The sequence below is a fragment of the Diadema antillarum genome, unplaced genomic scaffold (genome assembly GCF_040938485.1).
Source record: "Diadema antillarum isolate AM-2024a unplaced genomic scaffold, OU_Dant_1.0 seq00000688_RagTag, whole genome shotgun sequence".
NCBI classification, from domain to species: domain Eukaryota; kingdom Metazoa; phylum Echinodermata; class Echinoidea; order Diadematoida; family Diadematidae; genus Diadema; species Diadema antillarum.
The window spans coordinates 881,559-897,580 of NW_027271593.1; the positions used below are offsets into that span (position 1 = coordinate 881,559).

At 36.4% G+C, this 16,022-nt stretch overlaps 1 protein-coding gene across 1 annotated transcript in view; it reads right to left on the reverse strand.

Moving 5' to 3' along the window:
* Window positions 1-4,644: 4,644 nt before the first annotated feature.
* Window positions 4,645-16,022, reverse strand: part of LOC139737278 (RUS family member 1-like) — a 31,973-nt gene continuing 20,595 nt past the window's right edge. Inside the window, exons 11-14 of the mRNA XM_071647954.1 lie at window positions 15,373-15,446; window positions 13,024-13,136; window positions 6,611-6,668; window positions 4,645-5,024 (exon numbers count right to left, since the gene is read on the reverse strand). Of these exons, the coding sequence (XP_071504055.1) occupies window positions 4,834-5,024; window positions 6,611-6,668; window positions 13,024-13,136; window positions 15,373-15,446 (436 nt within the window). The 3' untranslated portion in view covers window positions 4,645-4,833. The remainder of the gene's footprint in view (window positions 5,025-6,610; window positions 6,669-13,023; window positions 13,137-15,372; window positions 15,447-16,022) is intronic.

A 16,022-nucleotide genomic window follows, 5' to 3' on the forward strand; every position in this document is an offset into this window, starting at 1 on the left:
TCATGAACAAAATGTGACAACTGAAGGTAATTAAACATAAACCAAAATATTTGAAGTGTTGATAACGTTTTGCAATATTTTCGAGGTGTTGTGTACCCCATTCAGTGTTCAGACCTTATATCACCAAATCAAGGTTAACCCTGGGTAAAAAGTGATGCAGTTTCATTCACTCGGTGGTAATTATTGGTAATTATTATCGAGGTCATCAGTAATAAGTCAAACAATACTCTACGGTAATCTCGCACGCTCGTAATGAAACAGGCCTTGCGGTCTGCTGCGGCTACTTGTATACATGTACGTCCTGTATTACGTGAATACACGCAAGTTCTGCCGAGACCATACATGGCTTTAATAGTGCGGGGCAAATACAAAGTACACGCCTGAAGAATACATGTACGTATCATAAAGGGAAAAAAGCCAATGGATTCTGTAGAGTGAAAAAAAAAATCATATTATGTGCACAGTCTGTCAGTTATTGTCAATCTACGGAATATATATGTTCATAACCATACAATATGACATAATGTATGTACATCTCCAATAATCAAAGGACAAGTTCATCGGATGAATTGAGAGAATGCAGCATTAGGACACATCAGTGAAAGTTTGAGGAAAATCGGACAATCCCTTCAGAAACCATGATTCTTTGGGTGAGAAAACGGCGACAACTTGTGATGTTACATGATTGGGTAAAATGATATTAAGAAAATATAAAGAAAATTCAACATATTATTTTCACTTTTCTCGCATAATGAAAGAGTATTTTACTTGCCTCTTTCAGAAGGCAGGGGAATAATATTGATAATTTATAAAGTTTAGGAAATTCTCTTAATATTTTTGTTATCATTGTTCTACGCATGTGACGTCATAAACTTTAGTAGTCTTCTCATCCAGCAGCGTGACTACACAGAAACTTTAAAAATTCATGTTTTGAACGGATTGTCCGACTTCCCCAAACTTTCCACAATATGTTCTTCTAGTATTGATCCACTCACTCAATCCATATCTATACGAAAGTGAACTTGTCCTTTAACACAGTAACATGATCTTGACTCTGTGATGTTTCTCATATCTGCATTAAAAAAAAAAAAAAAAAAAAAAAAAAAAAATCTGTCGGCAAGCCCTAGTCCCTTTAAGTACATGTAGTTTTGAATTCCCTCAGTAGTTTGTTTAATGGGAGATATTCCCTTCACTGCCTGCTAGACATCCGAGGTAGAATGGTGCCATTCGTACGTCCAGCAATGATACTCACGAATTGTTTATCTTTAGAGTACATAATCAAATCACCTTCTTTTTTTTCTTCCTGTGAGGTGCCCACGTTGTACAAGCATAGTCTTTTGAGTGGGTACCTCCACTTTTTTTGGCAGAATGTATAAATATGTCTGTATGAAAAATGCCTAAATTTGTAATGATTATTGACAAATATTATCCTTTGCTATCTATGTATCATTCCTTCAAACGTATGTCGAATCTATATTTTTGTTTTGTACATTCTGTTGAAAGAAGTGAAAATTAAACCTTTGAATTGAATTGAATTGAAATCAATTCATTCAACCATTCATTCAATGCAGTACGGCACGTCTGCGTTTTTTTAATGATACTACATGTACAATGTATTATGAATTGTCAAATACTCTTTATCCTATCATGTCCACCTATGTTCTGTTCTTAAACTTGATTTTTTTTTTAGAGTACCGCATTGAGTGAATGGTTGAATGAATTGATTTGATTATGTACTTTTTTTTTTCTTCGAAGATTTTTAAATCACTGCTCCCAATGGTAAACAGTACCTTTAAAGGTAGGGGATACCTTTTACAGACCTCCCAAAATGCAGCAAAACATTAGATATGAACCTCAGGGGACTTGCTTAGGCCACTGCTTAAAGATTTGGAAGTCAACAGTTATCTAAAATTTGAATAATGCACAAAACTCAACTACTCAGTAGTTCTGTGTGTCAGCCACCTCAAGCCTTTTTGTTGCAGTCTTCTGTATTTGTTATCTATAAACACAAATCTAAAAGTACAAGAGCTAATGTAATAACATATAGAGTGTGTGGCAAGAATGTATATAGAAATGTTTGTAAGTGTTGATGAACTTTCTTCACAAAATATACATGATGGACACACATGCAGTGCATGGGTCTGCAAAGGTAGCCTAGTAATGTACTGGAATTTACGGTGAGCCCCCAAAAAAATTCAATTCAAAATCTAACGGTCAAAAAAATGTACTAAATGTTACCTTCCACTTTCAATACTTTATGGGAGTTTCTAAAATGATACTCTCTTCAACATACCACTGTATTTATACAACTCTTCATTTAAGGCATGCAAATGGGATTCCCTACCTTTAACTGACTACAATATGAGCTATAATAAGACAAAACTGATAAATTACCAAAAAGAATGTTTAAATGATTAATGAATGATGTCATCTGTACTGATTCAAACTGTTGTGGTACATATACTATAGAGACATTTTCTGTAGCAAAAGACCGACACACTACAGCACTTTACCTTATAAGTCTGCTATTCTTTATTTGGAATAAACATACAGGGAAAGATAAAAGCCAGCTTTAACTGACATGATACAGAACAAGAAATAAGTGAAATACCCATGACAGCAGCAAGTAAATGTTCAGCAGATTCTGGCAGAGGAAATATCTTTGACAGAACCAAGCAAAATACAGAAAAAACAAGATGACTTACTGTACACACAAACATTTTCTGTGGTCATTGATGCAATGAAGCTATGCAAAAGTAAAATGAGCAAAGAAAAAAAAACATAAACAGTGTATGTACATAATCAAATAAAAACATTTTTAAAGCAAACTATAGCCAGCAATGTAAACAATGTTTGACATCATACAAATTGTTAGCCTTCAGTGAACTGTCCGCTACATGTTCAAAGTTGCATCATTTATTTTACAAAAAAGAAACACAAATACGATTTCAGTATTCTTGAATGTCAGTTACATTCATTTTTGTTTTCCATACAATTTCAGTCATATTCATTTTAAAATAGTCAGTTGAACTGATCTTAATTCATGCATTTCTACAAATTTGTTTTGAAGAATATGTCTCCATTTGACAAGTTGGTGTTTGCAGTTTATTCATAAACAAACTCAGTATGCACTTGGAATGTATCACAAAATATGCTGAAATAATGATACTTTTTTTTTCTTTGCCAAAAAGATGTGGAAGGCAGGAAGAAACACCAGACATCACTGTTCTAAGAATAGACAACATGATCTGAAACAGACAAGCCTTGAAATTAGGTTCAATGATTTTGTGAGAGCAAGTGAATAGAGCGACTTTCTTCCCTGACTTCACCGATGATACAAATAAAACTGCAGCCCATCGTTCCAAAGTATCGAGGCCAATCTCCACATGATTATAGTAAACCAAAAGCAAAACAAAAAAGAGAAAAGAAATAGACTTATAATCATCTGTCAAACCAATGCTGTGAATGTGTCCGAACTGATAAATACAGTCAGCTCAAATAGTTTGGAATATTGAAAAAAAAAACTGCTACCAAGACCAAGTGATTTTTCTTGTTATAGTCTAAAAGTTGCTTTGCGTTCCATTATTTCTACAAACTCTGTCAAACAAAATACCGATTTAACAAACAGACTCCACAAGTCTTTGGAGTGTGCTGTGAAGGGATTTCAGAGGTACTACAACTTTAGAATATTACGGATAAAGGGGCAGATCCTTTGGTACTCGAGCACAAGTCTTGTCACTGAGTAAACAGTTCTCTTCCTATTGAAGCTTAAACATTACATAGTTAAACAGAAGGAAAAAATCCAAGATGAAGCCTGAAACTTTGAGGTGACTGAGAAGCCAAGAAGCTGTGCTAAGACTTTTTACCTTCATGTGGTGGAAGTCTGGTATCTGTCAAATATTTGAACCATGAAAACTGTTTAACTTCAGTCATGGTTATCATTATTTATTTCATTGATGTTGTTTATATGGTTTATAGAATATTTAAAAGCTACACTAATGTTATGATATCAATTAGCTTTAATGATGTGTTCTCTTGTATTTGACTCCAACTGACAGGATAGATACTCGATCATTAAAATCTCAATTCCTGTCACCATTTTATGGTGAAGATTCTAAGAATGGTTCATATTTTGACACATCACAAATCCTGAAATGCACAGAAAACTGGAAGATCTGGGATTAAATCCTTTTGCAATCTGATTGCACTATCTGAAATATTATGAGTTTACAAGCTGAATTCTTAGTACACTAATTTTGGCCAATGATTGTTTAAAACCTTGAAGTAGATGTACCATGTTCACATGCCCAACTAAGTTGACAGCCTACCAAGTTTGCCTGTTTTGCTCATACACACAACCCTATCAAAGCCAATCGTGATAAATCGCCCAATGTCACAGTACAATGAAAGTTTCACTTGCAATTGCTTTCCTAATAGATACAGCTTGCATTGCATGTTGATTGAATAGTGTTGCTTCATCAGAGTTTTGGGAGTAAATTCTTATTCTTATCCTTTGTGCCAGCCCCAAAGCCTCTAAGGACGAGATGACAGCATATCCAATGCCCATTCACAAGAAAATAATTTGATTTGTGATCAAATCTCCATCACGGCTAAGCTTGGAATTTCCTTTACACTTTTGCTCACGTCATGCCTGGTATAAAGGCTTTTAACAAAAAGTTACTCAGAATAATGGTTTCCAAAAGTGCTAATGCACTGCGTCTGAGAGGAATGTAGCACACAGGAGATTTAGGCTTAAAAATTCACTTCACTTTGCTGGACAAAAACAAGTCAGACATTTCATGAAATCTAGGAAAAGAGTGGATTGATCTCTCTTCAGAATGTTTTCCTTAAATCCAGGCCAGAGCTGGTCCATGTTGCCCGCCACTCATCCACTCCCAGCTGGCTGTGACCTATGACCCAGCCGGCTTGACCTAGGTCATGGAGGAAGCGAGGAAAGGTCGCACTGCAGATCTGATGCGAGAGTCGAACGACATCCCAGCAGTCCGCTGAACTCATAACAGAACCTGGAAAAAAATAAACCATAGTACGGAGCTTCAAGTTTCAGGTCTTCCCATTTCCACAGTCTACAATGTTATTGATCTACTTGTACTGTGTATTATATTACATACATGTAACTTTAGAATACACCCAAACACAAACTACTATGGATTATAAGTCACTATTTTAACAAAGTATCTAGACAATAAAAAGGAGAACATCTCTCAGGCAGAGGCTGGGAAAAAGGGAAATGGTTATGTATCCACATTTATACAAAACACAAAAACATCAAGCTGGAAAGACTGTGAATCACAAGCTTGCTATTTTGGGAATTGTAATTTGCAAAATTTGGCTTCCTTCAGGACATAGACATGGTAAAAATGGCAACAGAAAATCACTCAGAGACCTTATGACTTCTCTTTCTATAGCCTCACTGCCTCCTTCATGGTCAGTAAAAAACAACAACAACCCCAAAATAAAGAAGCTTGAGGCACTGTCTATAAATAGAAAGTTCCATGATTTAACCAGAATAGCCTTGACAAAAGCATTTTCTTTACTGGCAGGACCTTTTTCACTGCCTCTGCTCTCTTTAACCCATTGAGGACGGACTCACACATTTCTGATAGACACCTGCCCGACTATTCTTGGGATTGTCCTTAACATGTTAATCAAAATGTTAGAGAAGTGTTTGTGGATTTATTTTCAGTCTTATTCAAACAGGGTAGTCTCCTCAGTTTTACAACTGCAAAGGAGCCAAGTAAACAAATAACTGTTACATAATAAAGCAGGTGAACTACAAGTCACAGTCTATCATGTATTCTAATCTAATGGTTTTTCTCCAAAATCTGCACATCTTAAGCAACACAGATTTTGTTTTTTTTGTGTTTTGTTGTTACAGAGTGCAGCATTCTCACAGATAGAATGTTGATTGCAAGTGTTCACCTTTTGAAAAGCCAAGTTATAGGGAAAGCTGAAGATAACCTAAAAAGTCACACTGTAACACTTTGTGGTTTAGTGTGCTTGAGATCTGTGCTTCAAAACATTTGAGATGGAGAGAGTTAGATATATACATACATAATACATACTTACATACATACATTCATACATACATACATACATACATACATACAGACAGACAGACAGACATAGAAATGGAGAAAGAGGAAGAACCCTATTAGTGCACATCCCAGAAATTCCTGGCGGCACAACTGGGTTGATGAACCCAAAATTGCATTTATTCAGACCATGAGCAGAAATGGGATGCAAATTTGTTTGGCCATGGAAGATAACTCAAAAAGAAAATTTAATGTAGAAACTCTAACCTCAATTCTAAAAGAATTATAGTGTCAAATTCTGAAATTCAAGAAGTGTAAAAAGAATTCCCATTACATCTCTCTATCTCTCTCTCTCTCTCTCTCTCTCTCTCGCTCTGTACTTATGTATCTTTCTATATTTTGTATGTATTCATATATCTGCCATCTGTGTATAGCTATCTATTTATCTCTTATATATTCATCTTTGCCCTTTTGTTGGTTGACAGAAATTCATTACCATAGGACATGGAACAGCTGCTAATACATTCAGCTGATAATTAATTTCTGCATCACCTCACCTTTCTGAAGAATGACTGTAAGGTCCCTGTATAAACCATGCACCCTGAGATAAGATCCCTGCCAGAGAAAGGGAACAGAAAAAGGAATCACATGACAATAATTATGAATTTATTAGCTCAGTCTTCATTTTCAGTCAAATACTTACCTTGATTCTATTTTTCTTACTGCTTCATTTCCATTCTTCATCTTGCCAAACAAGCACAAACAATACAATCTCACAGACACACATTCGGATGCACAAACACACGCAAAAAAAAAAAAAAAAAGTTTCATCGGTACTAGGCAAGAATAATTACACTTTACTGATAAGAAGCAAAGTATATACTGTAAAACACGATATATTCACGTCATGAAAATTTTGCAAATTGGAGCTGACGGCCTTTCTCGCAGCGTGAAATTATTGCTACATACCACTGGCATCCAAGGCATATTGTGTAGGCAAGAACTTTCACGTGCATTCTAATTTCGCGAACGTTGCCGCTTGCGAAATTAATGACCCAACCCCAACAAAAAAATGACAAAAAGAAACAACTAAATATGTGACAAAAAAAGATAGGCAGTCTTAAGGCAACATTAGTGATCTTTCTATAATGACATCAATGCAGAGGAATGAGGGAATGTTTAATGACTGCATCCTGGACTGTGAAGAAAAAGAGCAGCCTTTACCATAATAAGTCATACAGGGCTCCATTTAAGGAAACAAGTGTTTATATTTGACAACAATAATCAATGAATCATAATGATTTAATTGCTATGAAGCAGACAATTGCAAATTCGATCTTTTAAGTTCAGGGATTGGACTCCAATTATCTACTGGTTTGAATAAGTACATTTTTGCCCCCCCCCCCAAAAAAAAAAAAACAAAACAACAACAACAACAACAAAAACCAAAAACAACAACAACAACAACAAACAACAAACAAACAAACAAAATATTTTGGTGTTTGTGTTTGTTGGATCAGGACACTAACAATTTTGACCATGATGTTTTGCATTCTTGTGATCCCTACAGCTGCTCCAAAATGAAAATAAAATCTAGTACATGTATAGACTAGTACAAATGAATGATATTCACTTGTCTCTTCATATTACTTTAACAAAGAACACTGAGGCGCAATGCAAATTTCATTGCATAACATTACTCGTGGAAACTGCCTCTCTATGAAAAAATTGAATAAACTTGTATTATTTTTCATTAGAGAGGGTTTGTCTCCTCATGAATTCAGTTACAGCTTGCAACAGCTCCTAGGTTCAGGGATGTCACTGCCATATTGAACTGCAAATAAAAGTTGCAATCATTCAAGCGGCTACGTCTCAAATATTGGAAACACAATGAAGAATGCCTTATTAGTTTTAAAACACACAAGTTTGCTGTATAGCGCAGGGATGTGCATTGTACTGGATGAACAAGACTTTCACGCACTGCCGCCTCATTCAAACAGCTCCCCGCTGCCGATTTGATTATATAGCATTATCGCTGCTAGCAATGAATGTCACTGCGTTGGGTGCCAGCCATAAATAACTTGATTTCAGAACTGCCTGACACCTGGGTGCTGGTAACGCAGGAGAGCCAATGATCTGATCTTAAAGAACTTTGCCCTTGGAGTCTGTGCAATTCCTAACTCAGCATCTTTAACCCTAGGCTTGTCATACTGCACAAATATTTTCATTTTCAAAACAACAGAACTCATTATGATGGACAACAGTTTGATTAGTTACCAATTACAATGCACGACACACTACTATTTGTCACATCTTTGCAAATTCACTTTTTCTTGCTGGGGAGAAATAAAAAACGACAGGATGTGGGGGAGCTACCATTGTTTATCAAATTATTTTCCTTGCATAAATGAATTCCTTTAGGGTATTCAGTATCATTTCTAATCAACTTATGTAGATGCAACTTGCATAGAGTAAAAACAGGCAACAACTTGTGGTATTTTGTGCATACGGCAGTAGTGATGGTGTGTGTGTGTGTGTGTGTGTGTGTGTGTGTGTGTGTGTGTGTGTGTGAGGCTTGGGGAGGGGGAACTGTAATAGATTGCCGAAGCAGTTGGCTTGCAAGGATATGACAAAAAAAAAAAAGACTCGGAGTGATTCAAACAAACTCTATAATCACAAATATGTTATGAGGCAAAAAAAAAAAGTAATTTAGAGTTATGCAACAACTCTTGGGTAAAACACCATCAAATATTTAAAAAAAAATGGATGTTTCCTGTCATTTCTGTTTTTAACTGCAGTTACCTTTATGCTCTTTTTAATACAAGCTTGATGTCTTCCCACAGAAGATCTTCAAACTCTAGAGAAATTTCTAAAGACATGATATTTTCAAACAATACTTGAAATGATGAACGTAATACTTGTTAACGTAATTGCCCATCTTCCCTGCCACTGGATGGCGGTTGACCAGTGTTATTCTCAAGTTTTGGTCACATTACTCCTATTGGGCAGATAACTGGGTACATCATGCAAGAACACTGAGGAAACATGCAAGAACACTGAGGACTGATCTGACAGCTGACAACAGTATATTGACAGGGGCGGATCCAGGAATTCCGTAAAGGGGGGGGGGGGGTGCAAGCAATATTTCTTGTACTACTTCCAGGTTTCATCTCATTTTTCTTTTTATTTCTTTTTGTATAACAATGAATAATGAGGGGGCATTAATCTTTCTGGCCTGCACACTTTTTCTGAGGATAGAGATGAAATATCATACGGCCTGCAATAACTTTGCATCCTGCTTTAATCAGCTGGAATGATATGACGTCAATCAATTCATGAACAACCTTCCATTCCATCATCAACAGGCATTGCACCCAGCAAGCTGGCATAGGAGTGAAAATCACTACAGTGTTCAGTAGTAGAATGGGGTGGAGACGGTTGGCACACACCCTTATCATTATTTCCCCCTCCTGTTCTTTAGCAGCTCCCTTCATTCAATGTATGAGCAGTTTGGCGCTAGCCGACCATCCCTCCACCTTTCACATGATGTCCAGCAGCTCCAAATGGTTGAGGATGGACTGATTTTCTTACAACACACATTTCTCATAGATACCTGCCCGAGTATACTCGGAACTCATCCTCAACGGGTTAAGAGGTACTCTCCAAAAGAATGCTATGACTATGTTCTCAGAAGACATGTTGACTAAACCTCCAATGAACATATTTTTTCCCCATCACCCCATTTAGTATGCATATCCTGTTCTTTAATGGTATTTTGCATTCATTTCTTTTCATTCATTTTGTTTGTCTCTATATCAATAAATACATTCACAAATTCATTCATTCATTCATTCATTCATTCATTCATTCATTCATTCATCTATTCATTCATTCAGTCATTCATTCATTCATCCATTCATTTATTCATTTATTCATTCACTCATTCATTCATTCATTCATTCATTCATTCATTCATTCATTCATTCACTCATTTATTCATTCAGAAACTTGTACTGAGGAGGAACGGAATGTGAGTCTGCTAGTCTGAAACTGGTCATCACATAGCTCCACATTACAAGTAAAGGACAGTAGAGTGTTTTAGATGTATCAGCAATTCTGCATGGGATGAACAAAAGAGGGAGCTATACATGTACATTTCAATTACCAGCTAACAAGTCTGTGGAATCACTACACTTTCTTCCCGGCTTCTTAATTTTTGATTTAAGGTCATTACTTTGAGTACCATTGATCCTGAATTATGAAATGGAGGAGAAAAAAAAAATCAGATATGGAGAAACAAATCCATAATTACAATCCAGGGCCATGCTGTGCCTGATATAGTACGGTACTGACATTTGAAGCCACAGAGTTTGAGCATAGTCCCTGAGTATTTTTACCCACACATCACTGCGATCAGTAACAAGTCTGTAGGTCTTTAGTTCCTTTTTCACCATTTTCCTTTATACAACTGCAGAATTGTTCTATTTCCTTGTTCAAAACCAAGCAGGATTTCCATTCCATTCTTGATAATTAAACATTCCAGCTATGATATGATGACTAATTGAGCCAGTTTACCAATACAAAATGCAAAAACAACATCATAAAATCATATACTTGGAAGAGAGAAAGATAAAGCGCGCATTGCAGGATAGTCAATAGTCTCTCCAGGGCACTGTATGGCATCAGTATACTACATGTATAAAGCAAGAAATATTGTAGAACGAGAAATGTTCGCGTGCATTTTAATTTCGCGAATTTTGCGAGCGCCACGATTCGCGAAATTAAAATGCACGCGAAATTTCTTATCTACACTACATGTATATGCATTGAACGCAAGAGGCAATTCGCAAAATTTCTTGCCACGAAAAAGGCCGTAGGCTCCAATTCGCAAAAATTTCGTGCCGCGAATATATCATGTTTTACAGTATTCATGGCATGAAATTTGCATGACTTGGGGTCTATGGCCTCTTTTGCAGCATGACTTTTTTGTGAATTACCACTCATACGGAATGATGCCTCATACAAGCCTCATATAAGTTATACATGCATTTTAATTTTGCAGATCTTGGCTCTCTTGCAATTTGCAAAATGAAAACACACCTGAAAATTTCTGTTTGACAGTTAACAGCTGTTACAGTAATGCCGGAGATACGAAATATCATCTCTCTCTTTTCTTTTTTTTCAACCAGTAGGAATGACGTCGTGCCGTCTCAACTTTCTCCAGTCACCATACATGGACATTCAACCTTGTGTTCATACTTGGAATATGTGCTGTCTCCTTTGGCAACAAGAAAGGAGGCATATATCAAATTAACTTCACTTATCCTATCAAACTTATTGCTATCCCTTAGTGTGTCTATCAATGCTGAAAACTGCATGTTTTGCAAGCCAAGGACTTAGACAAGTTTTGTAACTACCTTTTTTTATATAACCATTTTATTGTTAGCATAGAACATGCCATAAGGAATGATATCATCTTTATTTCTGCAGCATCATGTGACCAAGGTCACATGACTTCTCATCAGTAGGTAGCCAGCCAATCACTGATTAGTACTCCACAACAGCTCCTTACTTAGTCACCTCACAGTTGATTAGACCAGTGTTAAAAATGAAGCCTTGCTTATCATGAACATATGTAGCAAGGTCCAACTATTTAAAGTATCTATAATAGTCATGTGAAGTAACCTCCAAGCTAAATATGGGAGATAGGGGAAAAAAGCGAGGTAGAAAAACAATAAAACAATATCCCCAAGATATCCTAGAGTTTTAGAAATTCTAAAAACTGGGTGCATAATATTCAAGTTTGCATTAATTGTATTTGAGGAATTAAATGTGTAGGTTTTTGACTTACTTAAAATATTACATTATAACACTGTATCCATAATTTCACTACAACTGTAGCAGTGAATGATGTTGTTGAGTGGGAGTAAGAAGTATGCAGTGATATAAACTGTAGAACCCATGTTCCACAGCAATCTAGAAATACTGGCTAAGCTAAGATAAATATTCAGCAAAATAGCCACAGAAACAAGAGTAACGACACCTTCTGCAATTTAACCGTTGAGGACAGGCTGATTTTGCTACAACACACAATTCCCATAGACACTTGCCCAAGCATCTTGGGACTCGTCCCCAATGGGTTAATAGGAATGGGGAATAATCACAAACTAAACACAAAAAGAAACAATCAAACCTTGATGTTCTCAATAAATATTTATGAAATAAAATCCCCAGAGCAAAAAAACAAAACAAAAAAAAACACCGATAGGAAATCAAGAATTGCTAGTCACAATGCACACAAAGACATACAACCATAATCATTGTAGAATTAATTACAACTGAAATATCACCTTCTCACAATTATAATAAGGCAAAAACATAATTCTTCGCCTTCTCCATGCTACTACACTCGTGTTCTCATCTTCATGAATCAAAGTTAAGATTTACAACATCATATTCTCGCATTTACTATTAAATGGCATACACACAGCATAATGTTATGTCCAAGCATATGTCACATCTGATTTTAATACAATCGAATGGCAGAAACAAAGAGTGTCTGAATACTGGGTCTTCAACCGTTTATGTTTTCTTGGCTAGAGATAATAGGGCGCTTTAGATTTTTGCAAGGGGTACATTCAGAGGAAAAAACATGTTCTGAGCATGCACAAAATCATTTTTCGATCAGACGCGATCTATTTATAGCTCGCACTGTCTGAGTTTTCACTATGCGTTCTGGGCTATTTTTATGTCTGCTCAATTCATGACATAGAAAGCTACTCATCATATGCACCGATCATATGGGGGCGGCATTTTATTTTTTATAGGTTGCATCTCCATGTAATATAAAACAACTTTTTATCAAGACACAGGGTAAGCTCAATCGTCTTCTCAAACTCCGCGCCGCAAATCTAAAGCTCCCTAATCATATAGACATACTCCCTGCACTACTGTTCTTGGTATGTCTTACCTGATAGCCTTCACGTGGCTGGGATAATGCCTGCATGATGATTTCAGCCTGAAAGCATGCCTTGATGATGTCTTCAGATGAGGCGTTGTGATGGACAACGATGTTGATTTTACCTACACACAATGGAGGCAGAAAACAAAAACAAAACAGGGCCTCCATATCCTGGTTTACTACTCTCTGCAAAATGTGACTATGTGACTATGTTATGATTATGAAGTTTTTATGTTGCCAAAAGCCTTAGCTGTAAGAAATCTCAATAATCTCAATGAGAATCTCACTTCCTATAGATCTTTTCTTACTTTTTTTCTTTCTTAAAAATTTCAACAAGTTTAACATTGAACCCATACATCTTGGATGATATCCCTCTGGCGGTGATTTTTTATGCAATCTGCACTCATTCTACGAATAATCAAAGGCTTTGAAAAAGAAAAAAAGTAAAATCATGGGTCAAGTCCTCCCCACTTTTTCCCATAAATTGTGCTTGTGTAATACTCTTGATGCTGTAATCTCCTTGACAGTATTTCCTTGATGCAGAAAACTGGTAAAATGACATTGCTCATGCCCATTACTGAATCAAATCTAGTTATTTCCATCTGAGAGCCAATAATCTTTCCCATGTATGCCTCACACTGAGGGAGGACTATGGGCTGTTTACTCTCCAAAGTCTATGCGATGTCCATCCTTTGGCTCTGGTTTTAATCTCTTCAGAAGCCATATGCAATCTGCTGCTTTTATTCTTTCTTTTTTTTAACTGGTCTAGCACATTCTTTACAGTGCATTTTAACATCATGTTTAAATGTGTGGCTTATAGAAATGGTGATAGACTGAACAAGGAAAAGTAGAAATTACGCAGTGCGTAATATATGTCCCCGCCGGATGTAGCATTTTGTAGCAAAATGTGCAATACAGGTCAAAAATCAAGGTCAAAGGTCAAAGAAGTCAAAGGTCAAAATTCTGTGTAGAAGTTCTGAAGCTCTCAACTAGTGCCATCACATAAAGCAAACGGAATCAAAATCGGGTTAGAAATGGCGAAGGAGTAGCATTTTGTAGCAAAATGTACAATATAGGTCAGAAATCAAGGGCAAAGGTCAAAGAAGTCAAAGGTCAAAATTCTGTGTAGAAGTTTTGAAGCCCTCACCTAGTGCCATCACATAAAGCAAACGGAATCAAAATCGGGTTAGAAATGGCGAAGGAGTAGCATTTTGTAGCAAAATGTACAATACAGGTCAAAAATCAAGGTGAAAGGTCAAAGAAGTCAAAGGTCAAAATTCTGTGTAGAAGTTTTGAAGCCCTTACCTAGTGCCATTATATAAAGCAAACGGAATCGAAATCGGGTTAGAAATGGCGAAGGAGTAGCATTTTGTAGCCAATGTACAATATAGGTCAAAAATCAAGGTCAAAGGTCAAAGAAGTCAAAGGTCAAAATTCTGTGTAGGAGTTTTGAAGCCCTCACCTAGTGCCATCACATAAAGCAAACGGAATCGAAATCGGGTTAGAAATGGCAAAGGAGTAGCATTTTGTAGCAAAATGTACAATACAGGTCAAAAAATCAAGGTCAAAGATCAAAGAAGTCAAAGGTCAAAATTCTGTGTAGAAGTTCTAAAGCTCTAAACTAGTGCCATCACATAGAGCAAACTAAATCAAAATCGGGTTAGAAATGGCGAAGGAGTAGCATTTTGTAGCCAATGTACAATATAGGTCAAAAATCAAGGTCAAAGGTCAAAGAAGTCAAAGGTCAAAATTCTGTGTAGGAGTTTTGAAGCCCTCACCTAGTGCCATCACATAAAGCAAACGGAATCCAAATCGGGTTAGAAATGGCGAAGGAGTAGCATTTTGTAGCAAAATGTACAATACAGGTCAAAAAATCAAGGTCAAAGATCAAAGAAGTCAAAGGTCAAAATTCTGTGTAGAAGTTCTGAAGCTCTCAACTAGTGCCATCACATAGAGCAAACTAAATCAAAATCGGGTTAGAAATGGCGAAGGAGTAGTATTTTGTAGCAAAATGTACAATATAGGTCAAAGGTCAAGGTAAAGGTCACAACTGAAATTCTGTGTAGAAGTTTCAAAGCTCTCACGTAGTGCTATTATATAAAGCAAACAAAATCAAAATCGGCTCATAAATGACAGAGAAGTAGCAAATTGAAGATTTTGATCACACACGGACGGACACACGGACGGACACACGGACACACACACGTACGGAGCCCGTTTCATAGTCCCCTGCTCGAACTCGTTCGGCGGGGACAATAAACAAGGAGTTGGAGGATTCCTACTTATTAAACCTACCTACAATAACTAAGCAATAAGATGAAGCTCAGATGCTATATATATTAATATTGAGGCATTTACCTTTCTTCATGTCCAGCTTGAGTAAATAACGCTCCTGATCATTTGCTTGTAAACAAGTCTCAAATTCCCGCATACTGATATTGAGACAAATGAGGAAAAGAAAAGAAAAAGAAAACAATTAAATTAGTTCTTTTCTTCTTCTTTTTTCAGTAATATTCTCATCAGAAAATGATGAACACAAGTATGTGTAGTGTTCTTTAGCAGGATGTCACAGTGATGGTTAAACTTGCTGTTATCACACATTCACTGCAATATTTGAGGGCATAACAGATACAGCCCTTCACTGAGATAAATAAAGCATTCAAGGTTATCATATTGGCTACTCTTGCCTCTTACTTTATAAACAGTTGAAAACAAAACAAAACTGAAAAAGAGAGAATTCCTAAGAAGCATCAAAATGCAAATTTCATGCAGACAGTATTCATCTCAAATTATGCCATATTATACCAAAAATAAGGAAGTGTTGCTGACAGTGTAACTTGTTCGTTTCTTCTTCTTCTTTTCACTCATTGTCTACTGGAAGCTGGTGGGACAGGTGTAGAGTGTGTTTTCTTTGTTCATACTTATTCAATTTCTCAAGTTAAAACAGAACAGAATTACTTCTCTGTGTTAGAGAAAACAGAGATGTTCCTGTTGTCAGGGATGTCTGT